This window comes from Neodiprion fabricii, chromosome 2 (assembly GCF_021155785.1).
Source record: "Neodiprion fabricii isolate iyNeoFabr1 chromosome 2, iyNeoFabr1.1, whole genome shotgun sequence".
Lineage (NCBI taxonomy): Eukaryota > Metazoa > Arthropoda > Insecta > Hymenoptera > Diprionidae > Neodiprion > Neodiprion fabricii.
Window position 1 is genome coordinate 21557395 of NC_060240.1, and position 23316 is coordinate 21580710.

At 44.1% G+C, this 23316-nt stretch overlaps 4 protein-coding genes across 7 annotated transcripts; all 4 read left to right on the plus strand.

Moving 5' to 3' along the window:
• The first annotated feature begins 5582 nt into the window (after window positions 1–5582).
• On the plus strand, window positions 5583–9768 carry LOC124175591. Its single transcript, XM_046555992.1, has 3 exons — window positions 5583–9018; window positions 9160–9542; window positions 9712–9768. Exons 1-3 carry the CDS (start codon window positions 5583–5585, stop codon window positions 9766–9768), a joined length of 3876 nt encoding a protein of 1291 aa, XP_046411948.1.
• A 529-nt stretch (window positions 9769–10297) lies between these two features.
• On the plus strand, window positions 10298–11736 carry LOC124175867 (THAP domain-containing protein 1-like). Of its 4 annotated transcripts, none has more exons than XR_006869258.1 (3): window positions 10298–10351; window positions 10568–10810; window positions 10878–11175. XR_006869258.1 is itself a non-coding variant. In XM_046556460.1 (3 exons), exons 1-3 carry the CDS (start codon window positions 10614–10616, stop codon window positions 11535–11537), a joined length of 384 nt encoding a protein of 127 aa, XP_046412416.1. In that variant the 5' UTR covers window positions 10473–10613; the 3' UTR covers window positions 11538–11736. The 4 variants fall into 4 exon arrangements, 2 of the variants coding, with proteins under 2 accessions (XP_046412416.1, XP_046412418.1); XR_006869257.1 differs by lacking the exon at window positions 10298–10351 and adding an exon at window positions 10356–10415; XM_046556460.1 differs by lacking the exon at window positions 10298–10351 and adding an exon at window positions 11527–11736 and having other exon boundaries at window positions 10473–10810; window positions 10878–11053.
• A 4127-nt stretch (window positions 11737–15863) lies between these two features.
• On the plus strand, window positions 15864–19895 carry LOC124175592. The gene has a single exon (XM_046555993.1). The coding sequence runs from the start codon at window positions 15864–15866 to the stop codon at window positions 19893–19895; it is 4032 nt and encodes a 1343-aa protein (XP_046411949.1).
• A 2038-nt stretch (window positions 19896–21933) lies between these two features.
• On the plus strand, window positions 21934–22893 carry LOC124175593. The gene has a single exon (XM_046555994.1). It carries the CDS (start codon window positions 21934–21936, stop codon window positions 22891–22893), a length of 960 nt encoding a protein of 319 aa, XP_046411950.1.
• Window positions 22894–23316: the final 423 nt, after the last annotated feature.

The following is a 23316-nucleotide window of genomic DNA, read 5'->3' on the forward strand; positions in this document are numbered from 1 at the left end:
GAGCTATCGAGTATGTGGTCGCGGTATCTCGCATTACCGATTTCGAGGCGTGTTAATCACGCCAGGCGCCCAACAGATTTCGCGATATTGTTTTAGGTCCAGGGTACATCGTGGACGCCGATTTATTGTGCACGAGTTAAGTCTCGGTCATTTTCTCCGAGTGACCGAAGAGCGGTAAAAATCCACGTCACAGTATATATATATATATATATATATATATATATTGTAACGTGGCGTTTCAGAATCGCCCGTCACAAGGGCACACAACCGCTATTATTTTTAATTTACGCGTCCTCAGCAGGGTACTCCAAACGAACTCGATACAAAATAGGCAATATCTACTTTTAACTAATTCTTTTCTGTAAATTCTTTATTTCGCGCTTCGGCGCAAGCTAACAAGGTACTTGGACGACTACGATCCCGATCAACAAGGGACCACTATCTACCGTTTGCAGCTCTCGACGACTTCGCCTACTGACGGTCTCACCAGACTACACTGGCTACCTTGGTGCACCTTTATATACACCTGGGGTAGCAGCCATCCGAACCTTCCGTATCGCCTCGACTGCCGGTGAACAGGGAGATAAAAATCCTCCCGGCGGCCGGGGGCATCGTTCTTCAAAGAGGAACTAGCCGCCTCCCTATCGACGAGGACTGATTGTGTGGGTCGTGGTCCACGGTTTGGCCAACCGTCTGACTGCACGACCTCAAGTACAGGCAGCTAGCTACTGCCTGTACAAAAGCCGGTGGAGGTGAACAATGAGGCGTCACTCTCCACCCGCTAACTTTGACCGAGAGGCACCCTGTGTGTGCCTCTGTCGAAGAAGTCCCCGAGGATAGGCAGCCTGGACTGCAAACTGGAGCGACTATGAAACCGTACGAGTTGGTGTCAACGACGAAATCGCGAGCAGCACATTGCACAACATCTAGCGGTAATTTTTGGAAAACGTACGACCACGCAGTAACCGATATTCGCCACAGGGGGATGGCCTATTTACGGTGGGGGTCAAGCGACCAATCAAAGAAGAAGAGTCACCTCACGACAACCGCGAGATCGGCGAGCTGAACTACGACCTGCTATTCTACGCTCGACCTGTTGAGGAACAGCTTCGTTTCCGATTATTCTCCCGACCATTACTACCGTTTTAAGCTACCGTTCTACCGTCTATTCTACCGCTATCGTTCTACCGTCTATCCTACCGCTATCGTTATCTTTCTAAATTCTTTTCCTTCTCTTTTCCTTTCCTTCCCAGTTTTGTTATTCCTTAGTATAATTTAAATTAGAGTCAGTTTGTGTGCCTGAGATCGACCGTTAAGGTAAGGCTTTTGCCTTTGACTTGTACTGTTACGAAGTTGCTCACAATTTCCATTCTTTCTCGTAATATTTATCGATTTTGCGTGAATCATGGTCCACGGTTAAAGTTGCTGTAAGCCGCCGTGTGGCTGCATGATTCCGGTCATTAATATTATATTTACTGTTTCTTGATTGCATCGTGTGATGCCATTTTGTGTGAATCATGGTCCACGACTTCCGTGTGACTGCATGATTTCAGTAATTCATTATTTTCGTATCTGAGCGACCTCGTAGCTGCCAAATAATTATCTCTTGTATTTATGACTTTTCTGATTATTTGTAAATCTCTATTATCTTGCTTCTGTAGTCTCTATCGCATTTTGAGCCCTATTGGCTTCATATTTTATTCCATATTCTTCTTGTAATAGTAGTGTGCTTTATATTTTATTTCCGTTATTGCTTATTATATTTTTATTTATTTTTGTGCCTATTGTATCGTAAATCGAGTTCCTTGGAGTACAAGCGAGCGTAGAATCACCCTTTTGATATTACCGCATTTTTCTTTGTTACTATTGACCATTTTATATTATTTTTGCCTGTTATTTATTTGCCTGTATTTTGTTAAATTAAGTTCTGTGACTTATTCTTTTGTATTGCGGTGTATTTTAGTATATTTCTCTATTTTTCTAAACTCTCCGAAATTCTCTCACTCTCATAACTTTCTATTTTGGTATTCTCTCAAAAGTTATATTTAGGAATTCACTATTTAATTCCTCAATTATGTAAGGATTGTAAATTATCGAATCTACCGTTTGAATAACTCTACCGAAGGCTACCGAGTCGATCCTTTGCCAACTTAGTGAATTGTTACTAACTGTCAATCTCTCATCTTGGTTATAATTTAGGGTAAATTTGTCGTACCTCTACCGAACTACCGTTTCGTTGTTTTCTACCGATCGCAGTAAAATTCTCTCGTTCTAATTAACAGAATAATAATTTTCGTAGTGTCATTTGCAACTTGGGTAAGATCACGTCGCCCAGTGACGTGTAGTTCTAAGTCAACTCTTGCATTATATCGCATCTCTCGGCCTACGTCTATTTTTCTCTGTTAACTACCGTCTCTCGTGTTAAAGCTACCGTTTACTGCTTTTCTACCGATATTTTTATAAACAACGATTACCTGTTTTATTTACTACCGCTACCGATAACATCTCACTTATGTAACCTTCTCGAGAATACATGATCGACTGACTTATTCATTTTCCTTTTAACTGGAGTTTATTCTTTATTTGGTTATCTTCTTTAATTCTGGAATTACTGCTAGCTGCCTTGACCTCCGCCACTCTACCGGGATGTACGCGATCGTACCTGTGCCTAGCCAGCCATACAACGGGTTCTCTACTTATCCCTTTTGTACTATCTTGTGTTAATTTTATTGATTTATATTATTATTTGAGAATCGACGCTAATGCGTCTGGCGCCCAACCTAATTATTTTGTTGTGTTTTAATATTGCGGATGAGTAGAGAATCGCGCCAAAGTGTCAACGGTGAGTCCTCGTCCGAAAATAACAATATCTAGCGTTACAAATTAGCGCTCGACGAGGGGCAGAAAAGACTTAACGTTACAATATATATATATATATATATATATATATATATATATATATATATATATATATATATATATATATATATATATATATATATATATATATATATATATATTGTAACGTGGCAGTTCGGTTAGGCCTGCCCGTTACAAGAGACTCCCTGAACCCTGGGCGAGATCCCGGAATAAGGGTCTAGAAAATCGAGTCGCGGAATAATATCAGAGAGCGCCAGAACTGGAGTCACGCACCCGAGCTTCGACAGGGACGAAATAGAGCATTGCGAACAAGATATTTCAGGTTTTTGTTTTTTTTTATTTTTTTTGAGTGCACCGGCTACCCTCCAGTGACCAACTCCGACACCGAACATCTTCCGAGGCAAGGCGAAATCACGACGATCTCGCGGGAAGGATACCGAGGCTGCGGAGGGGGAGGCAACGCAGATCCCTGCAGCGCGGGAATCCAAGGCGGACGCGATTCCCGCTGGCGGCCGGCGCGCCGCAGCCTCCCCGCTCACCCCGCTTACGTCCAACCAAGGCAACCGCGAGGCACCAGCGAGCGACGAGGGAGCACCCCCCCGCCCAACCCCAAGACTACGTAGAGCTGCGCGGGAGACGACATCGCGATCTAGCCTTAAGTTCTGCGCCGCGTAGAGACGACAGGTGCGCGGCAAGTTGCGCAATCCCCAAAAATCGATGACCGATCGATTGTTGCGCATTCTTAGGGTGATGACGTCACGAAAAATTAGCGCGACGAGATCGGCGTTGCGACCATCCGAGATCACTCGAGTTCTGGCGGTTCACGAGAGCGAGTGAACGGAGCGATTGTGCGTTTTTTTTTGTTATTTTGAGTTTTGAGTGATTGCGAGGAAAATGAGCCGACACGAGGGAGTTGGTCCCTTTGTCAATTGGATGTGGAGCGGTAAGCGTTGCTAACATTCTCGCGATCGAATTTCGAGGGTAATTGAGTACAGGCTGATCAGATAAAGGATCGCCGTTTGGTAGTTTGCGTGTCGAAAAGTACTCGAAATTCGTTTGCCGATTCTTTTGCTTGGTGACCGTAGCCTGAGTTGCGCGTAGGAGAGTAACGTTAACTTCGGGGAATCCAGAAAATCGAGTCGAGCCACGGGTTGAGCCGAGACGTTATTGTCTCGAGCTTGAGTGTGACCGAAGTCCGTTACACGGGGTCAATTCACGTCATCCGGCACATCTTCGATTATCGTACAGGTCGCGAGCAATCACGGGGAGCATTCGAATTCGCGACTGCGGCCCGCCGTCGCCGAGGAAGTGAAGCTCGGGTGCGTGCTGATAAGCGTATGCGTTTTTAGAGGAGGATCGCGGGTGTCGCGACGAGCCTCGCATCACTTTAGTTATTTAATATTCTTTTTAGTTATTTAATATTCTTTTTTTTTTTCTTCTCTTTTTTTTTGTTTGCATTATCAGTTAGTATTAAGTTGGCGACCAGCGCCATTGTGTAGAGGACGTTCGCGGGCAGCGCATCGCGTCCGATTTTGTTTTTGGTTTTTAGGAAGTAGGATATTGTTAAGACGGCGACTAGCGCACGTAGGCCGTAGAGGTCTCCTAGATTTATTCACTTTTTTTTGTTGTTATTATTTTTCTATTTTTATTTTTATTTGGAGTATATCTACCTTTCTTATTTAGTTTAGATAATAGTAACATTGTGTTTGGAATCGCGAAAGACGACTTGCGTGGTCGTATTATCATTCTTTTTTTTTTTCTTTATTATTTTTCTTTCTTTTTATTTTGTACTATCGCTGATGAAAAATATACCATCGGAATTTTATAGTAATTTGGCCACAGCACGTGTTGGCTTACTGGTTGCAATTCTCTCTACCCGAAAATCACCCCTCCCCTCTCCGCGGTACTGAGCTACCGAGCATATGGTCGCGGTATATCGTATGACCGATTTCGAGGCGTGTTGACCACGCCAGGCGCCCAACAAATTTCGCGATATTGTTTTAGATCCAGGGTACATCGTGGACGCCAAATTATTGTGCACGCGGTAAGTTCCCGGTTATTTGCTCCGAGTAACCGAGGTGCAGAAAAATCCACGTCACAATATATATATATATATATATATATATATATATCCTAATATATACAAAATTCACGTGTCACAGTGTTTGTCACCAAACTCCTCCGAAACGGCTGAACCGATTTCAATGAAATTTTGCATACACATTCGGTAGGTCCGAGAATAGGTTTATAACTTTTTTCATACTTCTTACTGCTATTGTTTAATAAATATTCTTCATTTAATAATTTTTGGCATCGGTCGATAACTGCACAAGTGATAATTGCTCATCACCGGCTGATACCAGTTTAGCCCGCCAGGTGTCGCTGCTTAATTTAATAATTTTTGGCATCGGTCGATAATTAGCCCGCCAGGTGTCGCTGCTAGGAGACTCATACACATTCGGTAGGTAATTTGTAAATGGTAACCAAATAATAAACGAAAATACACAAATAATTAATTAATATACTGCTTTTCATCATTAACTAATTGGATTTCTTCGATTTAAGTGTTTAGTACAATCCCAGCAAGACGCAGAGGAGCTTCTATAGCCCGTCACACACCTAGATCTGCAAGCAGGCGAAATACAAGAGCCCTAAGAACAGAAGACCAAATCCAGCAAGATAACACTCATGTGCGTGAGAACATGGCGCGATTGCGTCAAGCTGAATCAGAAGATGTACAAGCTGAACGAAATGAACGAAGAAGATTAGAACAAAGGCAATCGCGTCGTCTTATAGTTGGCAGATGCAGAGCGAATGAACAACAGCGCCAACAGGTGCATCGATTATTTACATCTAATTCATTCCTGCGTCTAGCATTCGAGTGTGAGCACGATATTCAATATTATGCTCATTCAAAAGTGGTAATTGGTGCTATGGACAAGGAATGTCCGCATTGTCATGCTCTTAAGTTTAAAACTGAGCCACCTGGAATGTGTTGTTCGTCAGGAAAGGTGCAATTACCTGCAATTGAGACACCACCTGAACCATTGAACGGTTTACTTATCGGCACGGATCCAGATTCTAATCTATTCCTAAAGTCAATTCGAACATTTAATTCATGTTTTCAAATGACATCGTTCGGAGCAACAGAAATAATTAGAAATAATGCTATCAATGGTCAGCAATTTAATTCAACATTCAAAATCAAAGGCCAAATTTATCATAAAGTGGGCTCATTGCTGCCAATGCCAAACGGATCACCTAAATTTTTACAAATTTACTTTATGGGCGGTGAGGATGCACGTGTAGATGCACGTTGTGGCTATAATAACCTCGATTCATTTTTTGCCAGACGCATCGTCAGTGACCTGGATTCCCTATTGAATGAGCACAATGAATTGTTGAAAATATTCAAATCACACATGCACAAATTACAAAGTGATAATCACGCTATTGTCATCAATCCGGATAAAACACCTGCTGGAGAGCATATTCGTAGATTTAATGCACCTGTTCTTGACGATGTCGCTGGAATCATGGTTGGCGATCGTACAGCTAAACGAGAAATAGTGATTCGTAGAAGAAATAATAATCTACAGTTCATTGCTGATACACACCGTTCATATGACGCTCTCCAATATCCGCTAATGTTCTGGAAGGGACAAGAGGGGTATTGCATAAATATTAAACAACGAAATCCCGCAACAGGCGCCGAAACGAACAAGAATGTTAGTTCGAAGGACTATTATGCGTATCGGTTGATGATTAGACGTGATCAGGACAACGTTATTCTACGATGTCGTGAGCTTTGTCAACAATTCATGGTCGACATGTATGTAAAGATAGAGAGCGAACGATTACGATACTTGCGATTTAATCAAGAAAAGCTGCGTGCGGAAGAATACATTCACCTGCGAGACGCTATTGTCAACAACGCCGATGCCGCTCAAATCGGTAATTCTGTCATTCTACCATCATCATACATCGGCAGCCCACGTCATATGCAAGAATACATACAGGATGCTCTGACTTACGTGCGCGAATATGGGCGGCCGTGTTTATTTATCACGTTCACATGTAATCCAAAATGGCCGGAGATTACATCTTTACTATTGCCTGGCCAAAATGCAGTACATCGTCATGACATTACAGCACGTGTGTTCAGACAAAAATTGAAGTCTTTGATAAATTTCATTACAAAACTACATGTATTCGGTCCCACACGTTGCTGGATGTATTCCGTTGAATGGCAAAAGCGGGGATTACCTCATGCCCACATTTTGGTTTGGTTAATCGATAAAATACGACCTGAAGAAATCGACAGTATAATTTCTGCGGAAATTCCAGATCCGTCTACTGATCAAATGCTGTTTGATATTGTTACAGCAAACATGTTTCATGGCCCATGCGGCAATCTGAATCGTACATCGCCTTGCATGGTAGATGGAAAATGTACCAAAAGTTATCCGAAAAATTTCACGAACGATACGATCACAAATGTTGACGGATACCCCATATATCGTCGAAGAAGTTCCGATAATGGCGGGCAATCATTTGTTAAAAATATAAACAGAGTAGAAATTGACATTGATAACCGTTGGGTGGTCCCATATTCGCCTCTGCTGAGCAAAACATTCAATGCTCATATTAATGTTGAGTTCTGCAGTTCAGTAAAGAGCATCAAATACATTTGCAAGTATGTCAATAAAGGCAGCGATATGGCTGTATTTCGAGTTGACAATATCAATGCGAATGCTCCTCCGGTGAATACTAACGATGAAATAACGCTTTACCAAATTGGTCGGTACGTCAGCTCCAATGAAGCCGGTTGGCGTATCTTTGGTTTCCCAATTCATGAACAGGATCCAGCAGTTATTCATTTGTCCGTCCATCTTGAAAACGGCCAGCGCGTATATTTCACGACCGAGACAGCGATCGATCGTGCTATAAATCCACCAAAAACAACACTCACTGAATTTTTTGAATTGTGCAATCGTGCGGATGTTTTTGGTGCGTTAGCACGGACATTGCTGTATTCAGAAATACCACGCTATTTCACATGGGCTCCAACAAAAAAATGGATGCCCCGCAAGCAAGGCACGCCGATTGATGGATATCCCGGTTTATTCAAATCAAATACCTTGGGGCGAGTATTTACAGTCAATCCAAGGCAGTCTGAGTGCTTTTATCTTCGCCTGTTATTTGTTAATGTCATCGGGCCATTGTCATTTCAAGATATACGGAAAGTGGATGGACAACAGTATCCGACGTATAAAGATGCATGCCATGCACTCGGCTTGCTGGAAGACGACAACCAGTGGGAATGTATGCTTGCTGAAGCGGGATTGAACTGTGCAGCAAAACAAATTCGTCTACTATTCGCTATAGTGTTGACTACATGTTTCCCGACCCGAGCAGAGACATTATGGGACAATCACAAAGATTCAATGACTGATGATATATTGCATCAACATCGTACACGGTGCAACGATCTAACGATAGTTTTCAGTGACGCTATGTACAATGAAGCATTGATTGCTATTGAGGATCTTTGCATTACCATTGCCAACCTACCACTCAGTCATTTCGGTATGCATTCACCAAATCGAAATGCATCTGATTTAATGAACACTGAATTGAATCGTGAACTACAATACAATACTGCAGAAATGGCAGCGATTGTTGCTCGCAATGTCCCACTAATGAATGAAGAACAAAAAACAATTTACGACCGCATCATGCTCGCAGTTTCGGCAGGACAAGGTGGTTTCTTTTTTTTGGATGCACCAGGTGGAACTGGCAAAACATTCCTTATTTCGCTAATTCTCGCCGAAATACGATCAAATAATGGCATTGCATTGGCTGTTGCATCATCTGGCATTGCGGCAACTTTATTGGATGGAGGCAGAACAGCTCATTCAGTATTTAAACTGCCGCTAAATATTCAAAACAACCCAGACGCAGTGTGCAATATAAAAAAACAATCTTCCATGGCCACAGTGCTTAAACGTTGTAAAATTATCATCTGGGATGAATGCACTATGGCGCACAAACATTCGCTTGAGGCGTTGAACAGGTCATTGAAAGATATAAAAAACAACGACAAACTATTCGGCGGCACTCTGTTACTCCTTTCAGGTGATTTCAGACAAACACTTCCCGTTATTCCACGTTCAACATACGCTGATGAAATCAACGCGTGCTTAAAATCATAGCCACTGTGGCGTAATGTTGAAAAAGTACAACTGAAAGTAAATATGCGCGTTCAAATGCTTCAAGATCCATCCGCTGAAACATTTTCAAAACAACTGTTAGATATCGGCGATGGAAAAGTTGCTAGAGATGAAAGTGGATGCATAAAATTACAGGCTAATTTCTGCACAGTCATTGATTCGCAAGATGTTCTCATTGACCAGATATTTCCCGATGTACGCAGACAATACGCAAATCATGGGTGGCTGGCAGAGAGAGCAATTTTAGCAGCAAAAAATGTGGACGTCAACGAATTGAATCTTAAGATTCAACATTTGTTACCAGAAGAATTGGTGTCATACAAATCTATTGATACAGTTTGCGATGACACCGAAGCTGTAAATTTTCCAACAGAGTTTTTAAACTCATTGGATTTACCAGGCATGCCACCGCATAATTTACAACTAAAGGTTGGATCTCCGGTTATTTTACTTCGTAATTTGAACCCACCACGGTTGTGTAATGGCACGCGATTAGTCATTAAAAAATTAATGAAAAATGTTATCGAAGCCATCATTTTAAATGGCAAATTTCGAGGTGAAATTGTATTACTGCCGCGAATTCCTATTATACCGACAGATGTGCCAATACAATTTAAACGCCTTCAATTTCCAATTAGATTGGCATTTGCAATGACTATCAATAAGTCTCAAGGCCAAACGATGTCTGTCTGTGGTTTAGATTTGAGCACATCATGTTTTTCACACGGACAATTATACGTGGCGTGCTCTCGAGTGGGCAAACCATCCAGTTTATTTGTGTTGGCGAAAGATGGAATAACAAAAAATATTGTACACTCTGTTGCATTAAAGGATTGATATTGTTTTTTAGTAATATTGTCATAACTAGCGATATGTATATAATTTTAAAGAATCAATTTCAATAAATTGAACAAAATAATGTTCGGTGTTTTGTTATTTTTATATTCCGTCACCGTTCACAACGCTCCCTACCTCTTTCACTTATATACCACATCCCTTACATACTTACAATAAGTTAGTTATTTTTTTCTAGAAAAATATTCTCTAGAAATAATTTATATGACAAAACAACGTTTGTCGGGTCAGCTAGTATATATATATATATATACACGTGATACATGTATGTGTATATAATCGATTGCGATGGAAAATACAATAAAAATTATTGAGGTAACAATGAGTACCTGCGTTTTTTGCAAAACAAAGCAATCAAAATATTGTGGGCGATCATTTTACAAGTGAGTATACAACGCTGAAGCGTTCTGCAAATGATAACTTGCAGAGGTTATGTCAGCATACGAAGTATTTCCTAATTATATTCAACGAGTATTATAACGTACGAATCGTGTCAGTAAAATTTCACAATATTTGAATTATGAACCGATCTTATTATAATTGAAATTGAAAACTCGGGTATTATTGACTCAGGGATTGAATTATAATTCGATATGTAGATTTCCCGTGAAAGATGTGTTGCGCCTTCAGTAGTGGTTAAAAGAAATGAAGAGGAAGGACTGGAAGTCAAACCGAAATAGCACATTGTGTTCAGCTCATTTTACAAATGACTGCTTTGATAGGACAGAATTCCTAATTACATTGAAAAAGAACAGTGTACCAACTACATTTGACAACCCAAAATCAGAGTGTCCATCTTGTCACCGATTAAGGGAATATGGACGTGGCTATTCATTCTTCAAGTAAGTACCGTTACTCAATGCAACATAACGTGTGAATCAATAAATTTAAACTTTGCTTGTTATGTAGGTTCCCATTGGATAAACCTGATATTATGAAGCAGTGGATCGCAAATATAAACATTGGACCGTGGTCTCCATCAGGTGATAGCTTTCTGTGTTCCGACCACTTTGAACCCTCTTGCTTTCAGAAGAAAAGTAAAAATTATATAACTTTACGAAAAGCCAGTATCCCAACGTTATTTGGTAAGATCTGAAACTATTAATCCCTTTTAGGTCAGAGAAAACTCAGTGTGCATAAAGACACGTTGATGTGATGCACTATTGCGTCAATGCCGTCAAAGCGGTTAATTGCCTACAGATTATAAAGTGCTCTGTTACAACTTGCAACAGACCGAATTTCAGGATGAATCCGATCGGCCCACCACAGTGAATGTAACCTAATTACATGATCACCTACACATTTGTACCTGATTTGCATGCTCAGATATGTACATCTTTTTTATTTTCTTTTGATTGTGCTTGTAACTTTTTCTTCATGTGAATGGATTGTGGATTGATACTACTAATCATATTACGGTTGTAGATTATCGCACGCAACTCTATAAAAATGCCTTAACGTTGGCAAGGAATATTTTATTCTCCATATTTTTAAATAAAGTTTTTACTCACCCAATTCGATATAATTTAATTCAAAACTTTTTTTTACATGTCTTAAGCTCCACTTTGATGATCAATGGATGGTAAATGGATTCCCTAACGGTTGAATTAGTGTTATACAAATTTTTGAATAATCCGTATGGAATTCAGCCCACCATAGGATGAAGGATAATGGACGGAAACTTCTTAGAATTGAGGACTTCTTTTGAACATAAAGAAAAATCACGCTTAAATACAAGTTTTTCGTCACATTATTTAATGATCTTTTACACCATATAATTGTGAATAATAATATAATTTCGAAAAAAGGATTTGTTCTTCATTTAATGTATCAAACATTATTTTACTCGTCAAAAACTTTTTTGTGTGACGAATATATCGTTAGATCTAAATAGCATATATTACGCAGTTCGAATGTAGCGCGCATTTTGTGACAACTTTCTGTACAAGATGGGGGAAATTCAATTGTTCAATTGGACGCACAAGCTTGCGCGTAGAATATACGGTAACATCCAATGCAGTGTATACAGGATGTCCCTAAATTGTGGAACACGGACCAGCCAGCGTGATACCTGACTGAAATCCAACCGAGAATTTCTTTACCGGAAGCTCGTCCGACGCATAGTTTTTGAATTATAAGCAATAGCGCTAGGCTAATCAGAGTGCATCATTTCATCTGGATTTGCCGCCACGGAAATTGCTGTTTTGTTCGTTTGGGTGAATTATTATTATTCGTTTACGAATTAAATATCGGCACCTCCCCTCTCTCCCTGTTGTACCCCTTCTCGAGCGCTGACCTCGGTATTGTTGCCGCGGCACACGCTGCCGGCCGCACACCCACGGACGCACACTCGTGTGTGTGAAAATAAGCGAATGCCCAGCTACACAATACTACGAAACACACATTTACGAGTGAAAATAAAAATAAATCTCCAATTAAATCAGCCGATTTAAGATTTAATGTTATAAAACACTTCCAATCATTGATGTATGCATAAAACTAGATATTTTAGATGATTAATATGCCGTTAGGGTTCATAATTACTGATTCAATTAATCTGGCTTGAGATCTTCAGAATTATGCATTTCAAACATTTTTTGGGTCTTTGCAACAGAATTTTTCCATTAGTTTTAAATTCATCATTGACATCCGATTTTTCAATAATGCGAGGGGAAAACAACTCGCTGAATTGACGTGTCAATAGGTTTCTAAATCAATTACGATTCACCTGAGTTAACACAAAATAACTGAATAAATGAGAATTCACTGAATCACTAAAAATGATAACTGAACTCATGAGAATTATTTGAAATATAACTGAATTACGAAGAGATGTAATAATTCAAGTTATTTTGAATTATTTTAGATTCGTGCCAAAATTTTATGTTTATAGAGAAAAATAATTAAATTCGAATAAAAAATTAATTTTTACTCAAGAAGAAGAAAATTCCCAAATATCTTAATTCAAATGAAGCAATTTAAATTCAATAAATCTATCTGAATTTGAGGAAAAATAATTTATTTGGAATAGAAAAATGAAGTAGAATTACATGAATAAATTCAATTAATTTTGTGTAACTTCGAATGGGAAAAACATGAGAATTTTTTTCATCCAATAACATTTTTAGCGCCGTAAACTGATTAATGGGACAATTGAGTGTTGCCGAAAACAGTGCCAATAAATCTATGTAACGTGAATTTAGCAAAATTAACCTTTCTCGACTAATCAATAATTTATTCAGTGAAATAATGTATGGTATTACTCACTTATCACTCAGTTGGTTTATCTGAATTTTCATGTCTTTGAATTCATTTCTTCTTTGCCGTGAAAGGATATTATGCACTAAAATGCTTTTCTCTGTCTACATAATTGAAATTTCTTTCGAAAATTTGGCAATTTCCGGGTATAAGAAACGAAGTTTCCAGGTAGAATGAAGCATTGTGGAAATTACAAAATCTCATTCAATTCGAGCATTAATTTGTCTGGCTATGAAATACATTTTTCGTCGCAAAATAGGCTGCGAAAGCATGAAGGGATACTGAGACTCATCGCTTTTCGATTTTAAATTCGATGTTTCGAATTTCTTTTTTTATGAAAAATCTTGTTGGCATCCCCCCTCATTGGATAGGTCTTTGATTGAGGTAATTTTTAAAAAAAGGAAATTTTCATGTTGAGAATGGATTCACGGATTTAAATGATAATTGGTACCATGAGGATTTTGGGGTCGCTGATCACGAATCTGGGGTTAGATTTGAAAAATTCGAAATGGTGAACTCACATGGTAAAACAAAATCTTGGCTGATGATATGCTGACCACGTGGATCTGGTGAATCTAGTGTGGGGATCCGGGTTGAGGGCCATCACCACCAGATCGTTCCGGCATGAGGGCTTCGATGAGCGAGGGCCGGGATGCAGCGCCGACGAAATAGCTACAACGGGAAGTACCAGTAAAGCAAGGAGTGAGTTACAGTCTGTCGCAAGTCCAGGAGACCGGTGACGTAACATTGCCGCACACCTCAATATCGCAAGACATGAGCAGTACGACCTCCCCCCCCTCTCAACAACGATACCGCATAGCTGCAGGAAAACATCTCTAACCACCTTCCGACGTCCCGATACCTCGATACCTGTCGTCGAGGGAAAAGAAAAACAAGCGGCGAGGGATTATCGCCGCCTATCCGTGGACCAGGCCACGCGACCTGCTGATCCAATTAAAATACCGCAAATTTGAGGAAGAATCACGTGACAGCAGCTCGACGAAAATCAGGATCATCGCTCATCTCGTGACTCTACGTTCAGTTCCTGAATCGCAACGACGTGCTATCGTCATATTTAGTGCCATTACTGCTATCACCGTACTTAGTTCTCGCTATTATACCGCATTGGCTAGTACCTGCTATATCTTCTTTTACGTAAGTGAGGTTCCTTTTCTATTTTGTGAAGCCACGAGATTACTTGAAATATATCGTGCCTTTACCTTTATCTCTTTCTCTCTTTACCTTGTAGTTGGTCTGCTTGAGCCAATTGGGCTCGTATCTTTCTCTTTATCTTGCAGTTGGTCTGCTTGAGCCACCTGGGCTCGTACCTTATTCTCTCTTATCTCTTATCTTGTCCCTTTCTCTGTCTTATTGCAAGTAACTTCGCGACTGGTTGACTATTACTTACGCATTGTAGTGACTATCGCTTTATCTTATTATCTTTCTCTTCTAGAATATTTGAATGTCTAATATCGCTGTCTAGCAGCGCGTTCCGTTGAAGGATCAATTTTTATCTTATGTTCACAACAACGTTGTGAACGCAACTCGTTGGTCGCGCGCCTTCCAACTCACGCGTGGCAACCAGCCTCGCATACTTTCCAATCACGCGACCCAGAAGAAAGTGTGACGTCACGCACGCCGCTCACGCCACCCACGCAGCCGAGCGCGTTGCGTAATCAACGAACGTGGTTTCCCGCTACCAAAGATCAACCGAGGCTGGAATAAGAGACGGCCGATCAGACCGATCGGCAGGATACTTCGGGTTCAACTCTTCCGACGCACCCAACAGACTCTGACGCTTCAACGACACAGTTCCAGCTCATCGACGCTACAACGACTGTGACTGACTCTGCGACAGCTGACTGACTCCACGACAGACCAGATTACAGGACATTGTATGACGGACCGTTTTTATCTGGCTTCGGCCAGCGAACTGACAAGAACAACTGCATCCAACCCGCCTGTCCCTTGGACTCTACATCGAATTGACGTTCCCTCACGACCACTGACCAGACCACCAGCCGTACTTCTGTCTTTATGGGATGTACGTAGAGCACGCCTGACCTCTCCGAGCTATCACCGGCGCATCCCAGCCGCAGTATCCCCGTTTCCTGAGCCGCAGCGTTCTTTTGCATCAACTGCCACCCAGACAACAGATAGCGAGTGGGAGTCTCCGGTGAAAACAGCTGAGAACCGCCGTCCCCCAACGCCTCCCAGTTCACCAGAGAGCCGATACACTCCGCCACCCAGGACTGTAACCGAACCCCTTAGACGACCGACATCTGCACTGAAGCCTCCTCCGCATTGTTTTTCCACTGAAACTACCCCATGTATTACTTGGCAACCAATCCAATAACTGTATATATGTAAATAAAATAAATAATAAGTATAAAATAAACTCAACACCACAACTCACCTTTGATTTCAAGCGACTCACACCTTCCACGCGGTTCGGTCGAACTACAAGCTCTCAAAGAGCGAACATTTATTGGTCCTTCGAGCCGGATACAGAGGACAAGGTCAACGCGTCAACACAGCACCTTCGTCTTCCTATATAACCACCCACCGCAATCATGGATCGCTCATTCAAAGAGCTGATCCGGAGCCAGACGGAGCTACAATGGAAGGATCGCAAGGATGGTCGAGAACCTCAGGAAGACCGGCCAGGCAAATATTAGCACCGGAGCCGTCCAAGCACGCATCTTCAATCTCGACAAATACTGGGAGAAATTCGAGAGTCAACACGAAGTTCTTCTCAACAAATTCAAGGATGAGTTAAAGAAGCACGATTACGCCACATTCTCATCACTGGTGGAAGAGGAGTACATGTCTCAGCGCGGCATGCCCATGGACCTTGCCACAAAGCTAACAGGAGAAACAAGGAATTCTTCTGCAAGCACCCAACTACAGCAGAGCAACGGCCGAGCTTCACTACCTCGCATCCAGCTGCCCATGTTCTCGGGCAATTACGAAGATTGGCCATCCTTCAGAGATCTGTTCAAATCATTGATCGACCAGGATGCATCAATCAGCGAGGTCGAAAAACTCCACTACCTCAAGGCGAGCCTGAAAGGGGAGGCCAGCCTACTCATCAAAACTCTCAGCATCACCGCAGAAAACTACAAACAAGCCTGGAACACTTTGAGCGGCTTGTACGAAAACAAAAGGGCATTGATCAGATCGTGCCTCACCAAATTTACATCAATCCCAAAGGCAAAGGCGGAGTCAGCAAACGAACTTCAAAGAATCTTCCACGGCATGATCTCAACCTGCAGTTCACTTGACGCCATTGGAAGACCCATCGGGCAGCACGAGGACTTGTATGTCTTCCTGGTGGTCGAACTATTCGACAACAAAACACGTCGAGATTGGGAGGCCTCTATCACCGAGACAACGGAGCCTCCTACCTACACACACCTCAGGAACCTCCTCGAACGCCGAATCCAGACGCTCGAAGCAATCCAGCAACCAAAGGGAGAACAGAAATCTCCCGAGCCATCACCACGGTGGAAAAACACACATCACGCCCAGAACAACAATGGGAAGAAGAAGGCAAGCGAGCCCGAACAAGAACAGAGACGCAGTGCACCCACAGAAACCTGCATCATCTGTAACCAGGCACACTACATTATGTTCTGCCCAACCTATAAGGACAAACCAGCCAGGGAACGGTTGAGCATAATTTTGCAACACAACCGCTGCACCAACTGCGTGGGCAAACACAAGCACCACGAATGTCCATCCAAGAAGACGTGCCGAACTTGCTCGGAGGGACATCACACCACGCTGCACGATGCCTTGGCAGCTCCAAAGCCAGCAACCTCAGCCAATTGTCTCATCGCCAAGCAGCGCCCATCAACAAGAGTGTCCGTTCTGCTAGCTACAGCCCGCATCCGGGTAGCAGATCGTTTCGGCAACTTGCACCATGCACGTGCACTCATCGATCAAGGTTCCGACACGAGCATGATCACCGAGAGGCTAGCACAACGCCTCCACATCACTCGGACTAATTCATCAATCGCCATATGCGAAGTAGGTGGAGTCCAAACCGCAACAGCAAAGGGGAAAGTCAAGCTGAAGGTTACAGCTCGTCACAAGAACACCACCATTGTAACGACAGCACTGATTCTCCCCAGACTGACCCTCTACGGCAACAACGTGGAAGCATCTAGGCGGGAGTGGAGTCACATCAAGGGGCTCGATCTAGCAGACCCAGACTTCGAAGCCTCCGATCCCATCGACGTCCTCCTCGGGGCTGACATCTATGCTCAAATCATGGACACCGGTCTCCAGAAGGGGGGCAGAAATCAACCCATCGCCCAGAAAATCATCTTCGGATGGATTCTATCAGGCACCACCAGTGCGTCAAACGCATCCACCAATACCACAGTGAGTCACCACTGTTCAACGAGGGACTCGCTATCATCCATGGTTCGACGGTTCTGGGAACAGGAGGAACTGCCCAATGCTCCTCCTTCCTTGACTCCCGACGAGAGAATTTGTGAAGAGACATACGCCAACGGACATTCCCAAACACCCGAAGGTCGCTACATCGTGCGACTGCCAACTTCATCAAGAATAATGGACTTGTCGGACACCCGGAGAGCTGCCGAAAGAAGTCTCAATTACACCTTCAAGCGCTTTAAACACAATAAGGGGCTTGAGCAACATTACCACGAGTTCATGTCCACCTACGAAGCCATGAAACACATGGAGGTGGCAGAACAACCCAAGCCGACGAGCAACGTCTGCTACCTTCCTCATCACGGAGTGTGGCGAGAGTCCAGCACCACTACACCACTTCGAGTAGTGTTCAACGGATCCTGCCTAACTCACCAAGGAATCTCCCTCAACCATTTCCTGCTGAAAGGGGAGAATCTGCTGCCAGCTCTATCTGACGTCTTGCTCAGATGGAGAACCCATCGCTTTGTCATCGCTGCTGACATCGAGAAAATGTACAGACAGATTCTCGTACACCCAGATGACAGAGACCTCCAAAGAATATTGTGGAAAACCGAGGAAGATCAAGACTCACGCGAATATCGACTCAACACCGTGACGTACGGTCTCGCTTGCGCTCCATTTCTAGCCATCAGGACCATCCGACAACTGGCTCACGACGAGCAGGCGAATTTCCCACTTGGGGCATCTATTCTTCAACGAGACATCTACGTCGACGACATCCTTACTGGGGCAGATAATCAAACGCAACTGCTCAGTCTTCGAAAGCAACTTCGGGAGATATGCATGGCGGGCGGATTTCCACTCAAGAAATGGATGTCAAACGACTCCACTCTGCTCACACACATTCCAGAGTCAGATCGTTTGGTAAAGGGCAACATGTCTTGGGTTCCTACGGAGGAAACTCACTCCACTCTAGGGCTTCAATGGAGCCAGCAATCAGACACCTTCCTGTTCACCGTCCAACCAACCACCGCCAAAGCTATTACGAAGCGATCAATTTTATCTCAGGCAGCTCAACTCTTCGATCCATTAGGATGGCTCACACCCATAACAACTCGAGCAAAAATCACCATTCAGTCGACAAGGTTGATCAACGCCAAGTGGGATGATCCTCTTCCTCAACACATTTCACAAGACTGGAGGGAGTTTCACAACCAATGGACAACACTCTCCAACATTCGCATTCCCCGCTGGCTAATTCGGACCAACAGAATAGAACTCCATGGGTTCTCAGACGCCTCCGAACAAGCCTACGCAGCCGTCCTCTACTTACAAGCTCTCCAGGAAAACGGCCGGAGCAAAACATCATTGATAGCCGCAAAGAGTAAGGTCGCACCACTAAAACAGGTGTCACTTCCTCGACTGGAACTTTGTGCGGCACATCTCCTCACTAAGTTGGCTCACCACACACTCAGGCTGACCAACTGGAATAACATCACTACATACTTGTGGACAGACTCCACTGTCACGCTGGGCTGGATCCAGGCACCTCCACGAAGATGGAAGACATACGTAGCAAACCGAGTCGCTGAGATCCGAACACTGCTTCCAGAAGCCAAATGGAACCACATCTCGAGTCAGCACAACCCAGCGGATTGCGCATCACGAGGGCTCTCACCACGAGACCTACTCACACACCAACTTTGGTGGAAGGGACCAGAGTTTCTTTCCAATGATGAGAAACCTCCACGGAGTAATCTCCAGACAGATCTCACCAACCTTCCAGAAGGGAGGTCAACAGCCCATGCAGCAACAGCCAGAGAACCACCAACTGAACCTGAGATACTCAGTCTATTCTCCAGCTACAGCAAACTGCTCAGGATCACCGCTTGGTGTAGACGTTGGCTTCCTCAAAACCACAATCACGAAAATCTCCTGTCCCCAGCCGAGATCATCCAAGCCGAGATCGCGTGGCTAAAAATCATCCAACAGCACCATTGGAGGGAAGAACTCAGACACCTTACAACCGGCAGCATCAAAAAGGGAAGTTCATTAATATCCCTCACTCCCTACCTCGATGACAAAGGCATTTTACGAGTCGGAGGAAGACTCAAACATTTATTACTTTCCCTCGACGAAAAACACCCAATAATCCTGCCACATGATTCAAAATTCTCATCCTTGTTGATAGATCACCTGCACACGAAGACACTACATAGCGGAGTTCAACTCGTCCTAGGAACTGTAACGTGGCAGTTCGGCTAGGCCTGCCCGTTACAAGAGACTCCCTAAACCCTGGGCGAGATCCCGGAATCAGGGTCTAGAAAATCGAGTCGCGGAATTATCTCAGAGAGCGCCAGAACTGGAGTCACGCACCCGAGCTTCGACAGGGACGAAATAGAGCATTGCGAACAAGATATTTCAGGTTTTTGTTTTTTTTTATTTTTTTTGAGTGCACCGGCTACCCTCCAGTGACCAACTCCGACACCGAACATCTTCCGAGGCAAGGCGAAATCACGACGATCTCGCGGGAAGGATACCGAGGCTGCGGAGGGGGAGGCAACGCAGATCCCTGCAGCGAGGGAATCCAAGGCGGACGCGATTCCCGCTGGCGGCCGGCGCGCCGCAGCCTCCCCGCTCACCCCGCTTACGCCAAACCAAGGCAACCGCGAGGTACCAGCTAGCGACGAGGAAGCACCACCCCGCCCAACCCCAGGACTACGTAGAGCTGCGCGGGAGACGACATCGCGATCTAGCCTTAAGTTCTGCGCCGCGTAGAGACGACAGGTGCGCGGCAAGTTGCGCAATCCCCAAAAATCGATGACCGATCGATTGTTGCGCATTCTTAGGGTGATGACGTCACGAAAAATTAGCGCGACGAGATCGGCGTTGCGACCATCCGAGATCACTCTAGTTCTGGCGGTTCACGAAAACTAGTGAGCGTAGCGATTGTGCGTTTTTTGTTGTTTGGGCTTTGAGTGATTGCGAGGAAAATGGCCGGAAGAAACCACGAGGGAGTTGGCCCTTTTGTCGAGTGGATGTGGAGCGGTAAGCGTTGCTAACATTCTCGCGATCGAATTTCGAGGGTAATTGAGTAAAGGCTGATCGGATAAAGGATAGCCGTTTGGTAGTTTGCGTGTCGAAAAGTACTCGAAATTCGTTTGCCGATTCTTTTGCTTGGTGACCGTAGCCTGAGTTGCGCGTAGGAGAGTAGCGTTAATTCCGGGGGATCCAGTAAATCGAGTCGAGCCACGGGTTAACTCGAGACGTTATTGTCTCGAGTTTGAGTGTGACCGAAGTCCGTTACACGGGGTCATTTCACGTCATCCGGCACATCCTCGATTCTCGTATAGGTCGCGAGCAATCACGGTGAGCATTCGAATTCGCGACTGCGTCCCGCCGTCGTCGAGGAAGTGAAGCTCGGGTGCGTGCTGATAAGAGTATGCGTTTTTAGCGGAGGATCGCGGGTGTCGCGACTAGCCTCGCATCAATTTAGTTGTCTAATAATTTTTTTTTCCTTTCGTTTTTTTTGGTTTGCATTATCAGTTAGTATTAAGTTGGCGATAAGCGCCATTTTGTAAAGGACGTTCGCGGGCAGCGCATCGAGTCCGATTTTGTCTTTGGTTTTTAGGAAGTAGGGTATTGTTAAGACGGCGACTAGCGCACGTAGGCCGTAGAGGTCTCCTAGATTTATTCACCTTTTTTTTTGTTTGTTATTATTTTTTTTTTTTATTTTTATTTTTATTTGGAGTATTTCTACCCTTCTTATTTAGTTTAGGTAACAGTAACATTGTATTTGGAATCGCGAAGGACGACTTGCGTGGTCGTATTATCCTTCTTTTATTTTTTTTTTCTATTTTTATTTCTTTTGTTTTTGTATTATCGCTGATGAGAAATATATCATTGGGGATTTTATAGTAATTTAGCCACGTCACGTGTTGGCGTACCTGTGTTGCAATTCTCTCGACCCAAACTTTACCCCTCCCCTCTCCACGGTCCTGAGCTACCGAGCATATAGTCGCGGTGTGTCGTATTAACGATTTCGAGGCGTGTTGATCACGCCAGGCGCCCAACAAACTTCGCGACATTGTTTCAGATCAAGGATACCTCGCCGGACGCCAAATTATTGTGCACGCGGTAAGTTCCCGGTTATTTGCTCCGAGTAACCGAGGTGCAGAAAAATCCACGTCACAGAACATTACGCCAGCGGTACTGGATCCCCCGAGGACGGAACCTCATCAAATCACGTATACGCCAATGTGTCACATGTACGCGATGGCGGGCGGAGCCACCGCAACAACTCATGGGAAATTTACCACGGTCACGAGTAACTCCAGCAAGACCGTTCCAATTCACTGTAGTTGACTACGCAGGACCAATCGCCTTGAAGACTTCACCAGGACGAGGACACAAGACCACCAAGGCCTTCTTCGTCATCTTCGTATGCATGGTGACCAAAGCTGTGCACTTAGACATCGCTTCCGACTACTCCACGCAAGCCTTCACGGCAGCTTTGAAACGATTTATCTCAAGAAGAGGACTCTGCACCGAGCTCTACAGCGACCGAGGTACCAACTTCGTAGGCGCAAACGCCGAGCTGCAAAAGCTGATCAGAGCTGCAACGAGCGAACACAACTCCTTCACAAAGGAACTCGCTCAACTGGGCATCACTTGGCGGTTCAACCCACCAGCAGCTCCACACTTTGGCGGGCTCTGGGAAGCTGCCGTGAAATCTACAAAGTTTCATCTTCGCCGAGTCATCGGAGACGCTTCGCTCACATACGAAGAAATGAGCACCGTCCTCTCACAAATCGAGGCGTGCCTAAACTCTCGGCCTCTCAGTGCACTGACTGATGATCCTGACGACGTATCGGCCTTAACCCCGGGTCACTTTCTCATCGGTGCACCCCTCAATGCACTTCCGGAATCAACGCTTGCGGACACGCCAACATCACGATTGTCCCGCTGGCAACAACTCACCCAGATGCGAGATCACTTTTGGACAAGATGGCCCCGCGAATACATCCAAAGCCTCATCCCAAGAAACAAATGGCTCCAAGCAAAGGACGACATGAAAAAGGGTCGTCTCTGCCTCATCCGAAACGAAATCACTCCTCCATCAAAATGGCCACTGGGACGAATCATCGAAACACTGCCAGGAAACGATGGTCTTATCAGAGTTGCCGTCATAAAAACCGCCACAACCACGCTAACAAGACCAATCAACAAGACAGTTCTCCTTCCAATTGCTGCAGAAGAGTAACAACAATATCACTATGCACACATAGTGAGGCGGGCGGAATGTTCACAACAACGTTGTGAACGCAACTCGTTGGTCGCGCGCCTTCCAACTCACGCGAGGCAACCAGCCTCGCATACTTTCCAATCACGCGACCCAGAAGAAAGTGTGACGTCACGCACGCCGCTCACGCCACCCACGCAGCCGAGCGCGTTGCGTAATCAACGAACGTGGTTTCCCGCTACCAAAGATCAACCGAGGCTGGAATAAGAGACGGCCGATCAGACCGATCGGCAGGATACTTCGGGTTCAACTCTTCCGACGCACCCAACAGACTCTGACGCTTCAACGACACAGTTCCAGCTCATCGACGCTACAACGACTGTGACTGACTCTGCGACAGCTGACTGACTCCACGACAGACCAGATTACAGGACATTGTATGAC

Bases quoted from the DNA above. Each gene is read 5' to 3' on its own strand.
- LOC124175591 (XM_046555992.1), top strand. From the start codon at position 5,583: ATGGCGCGATTGCGTCAAGCTGAATCAGAAGATGTACAAGCTGAACGA. The intron at 9,019-9,159 runs GTGATTTCAGAC...AAATGCTTCAAG, and splicing joins CACTCTGTTACTCCTTTCAG to ATCCATCCGCTGAAACATTT. The intron at 9,543-9,711 runs GTTGGATCTCCG...TTATACCGACAG, and splicing joins CGCATAATTTACAACTAAAG to ATGTGCCAATACAATTTAAA.
- LOC124175867 (XM_046556460.1), top strand. From the start codon at position 10,614: ATGAAGAGGAAGGACTGGAAGTCAAACCGAAATAGCACATTGTGTTCA. The intron at 10,811-10,877 runs GTAAGTACCGTT...CTTGTTATGTAG, and splicing joins CGTGGCTATTCATTCTTCAA to GTTCCCATTGGATAAACCTG.
- LOC124175592 (XM_046555993.1), top strand. From the start codon at position 15,864: ATGGTCGAGAACCTCAGGAAGACCGGCCAGGCAAATATTAGCACCGGA.
- LOC124175593 (XM_046555994.1), top strand. From the start codon at position 21,934: ATGGGAAATTTACCACGGTCACGAGTAACTCCAGCAAGACCGTTCCAA.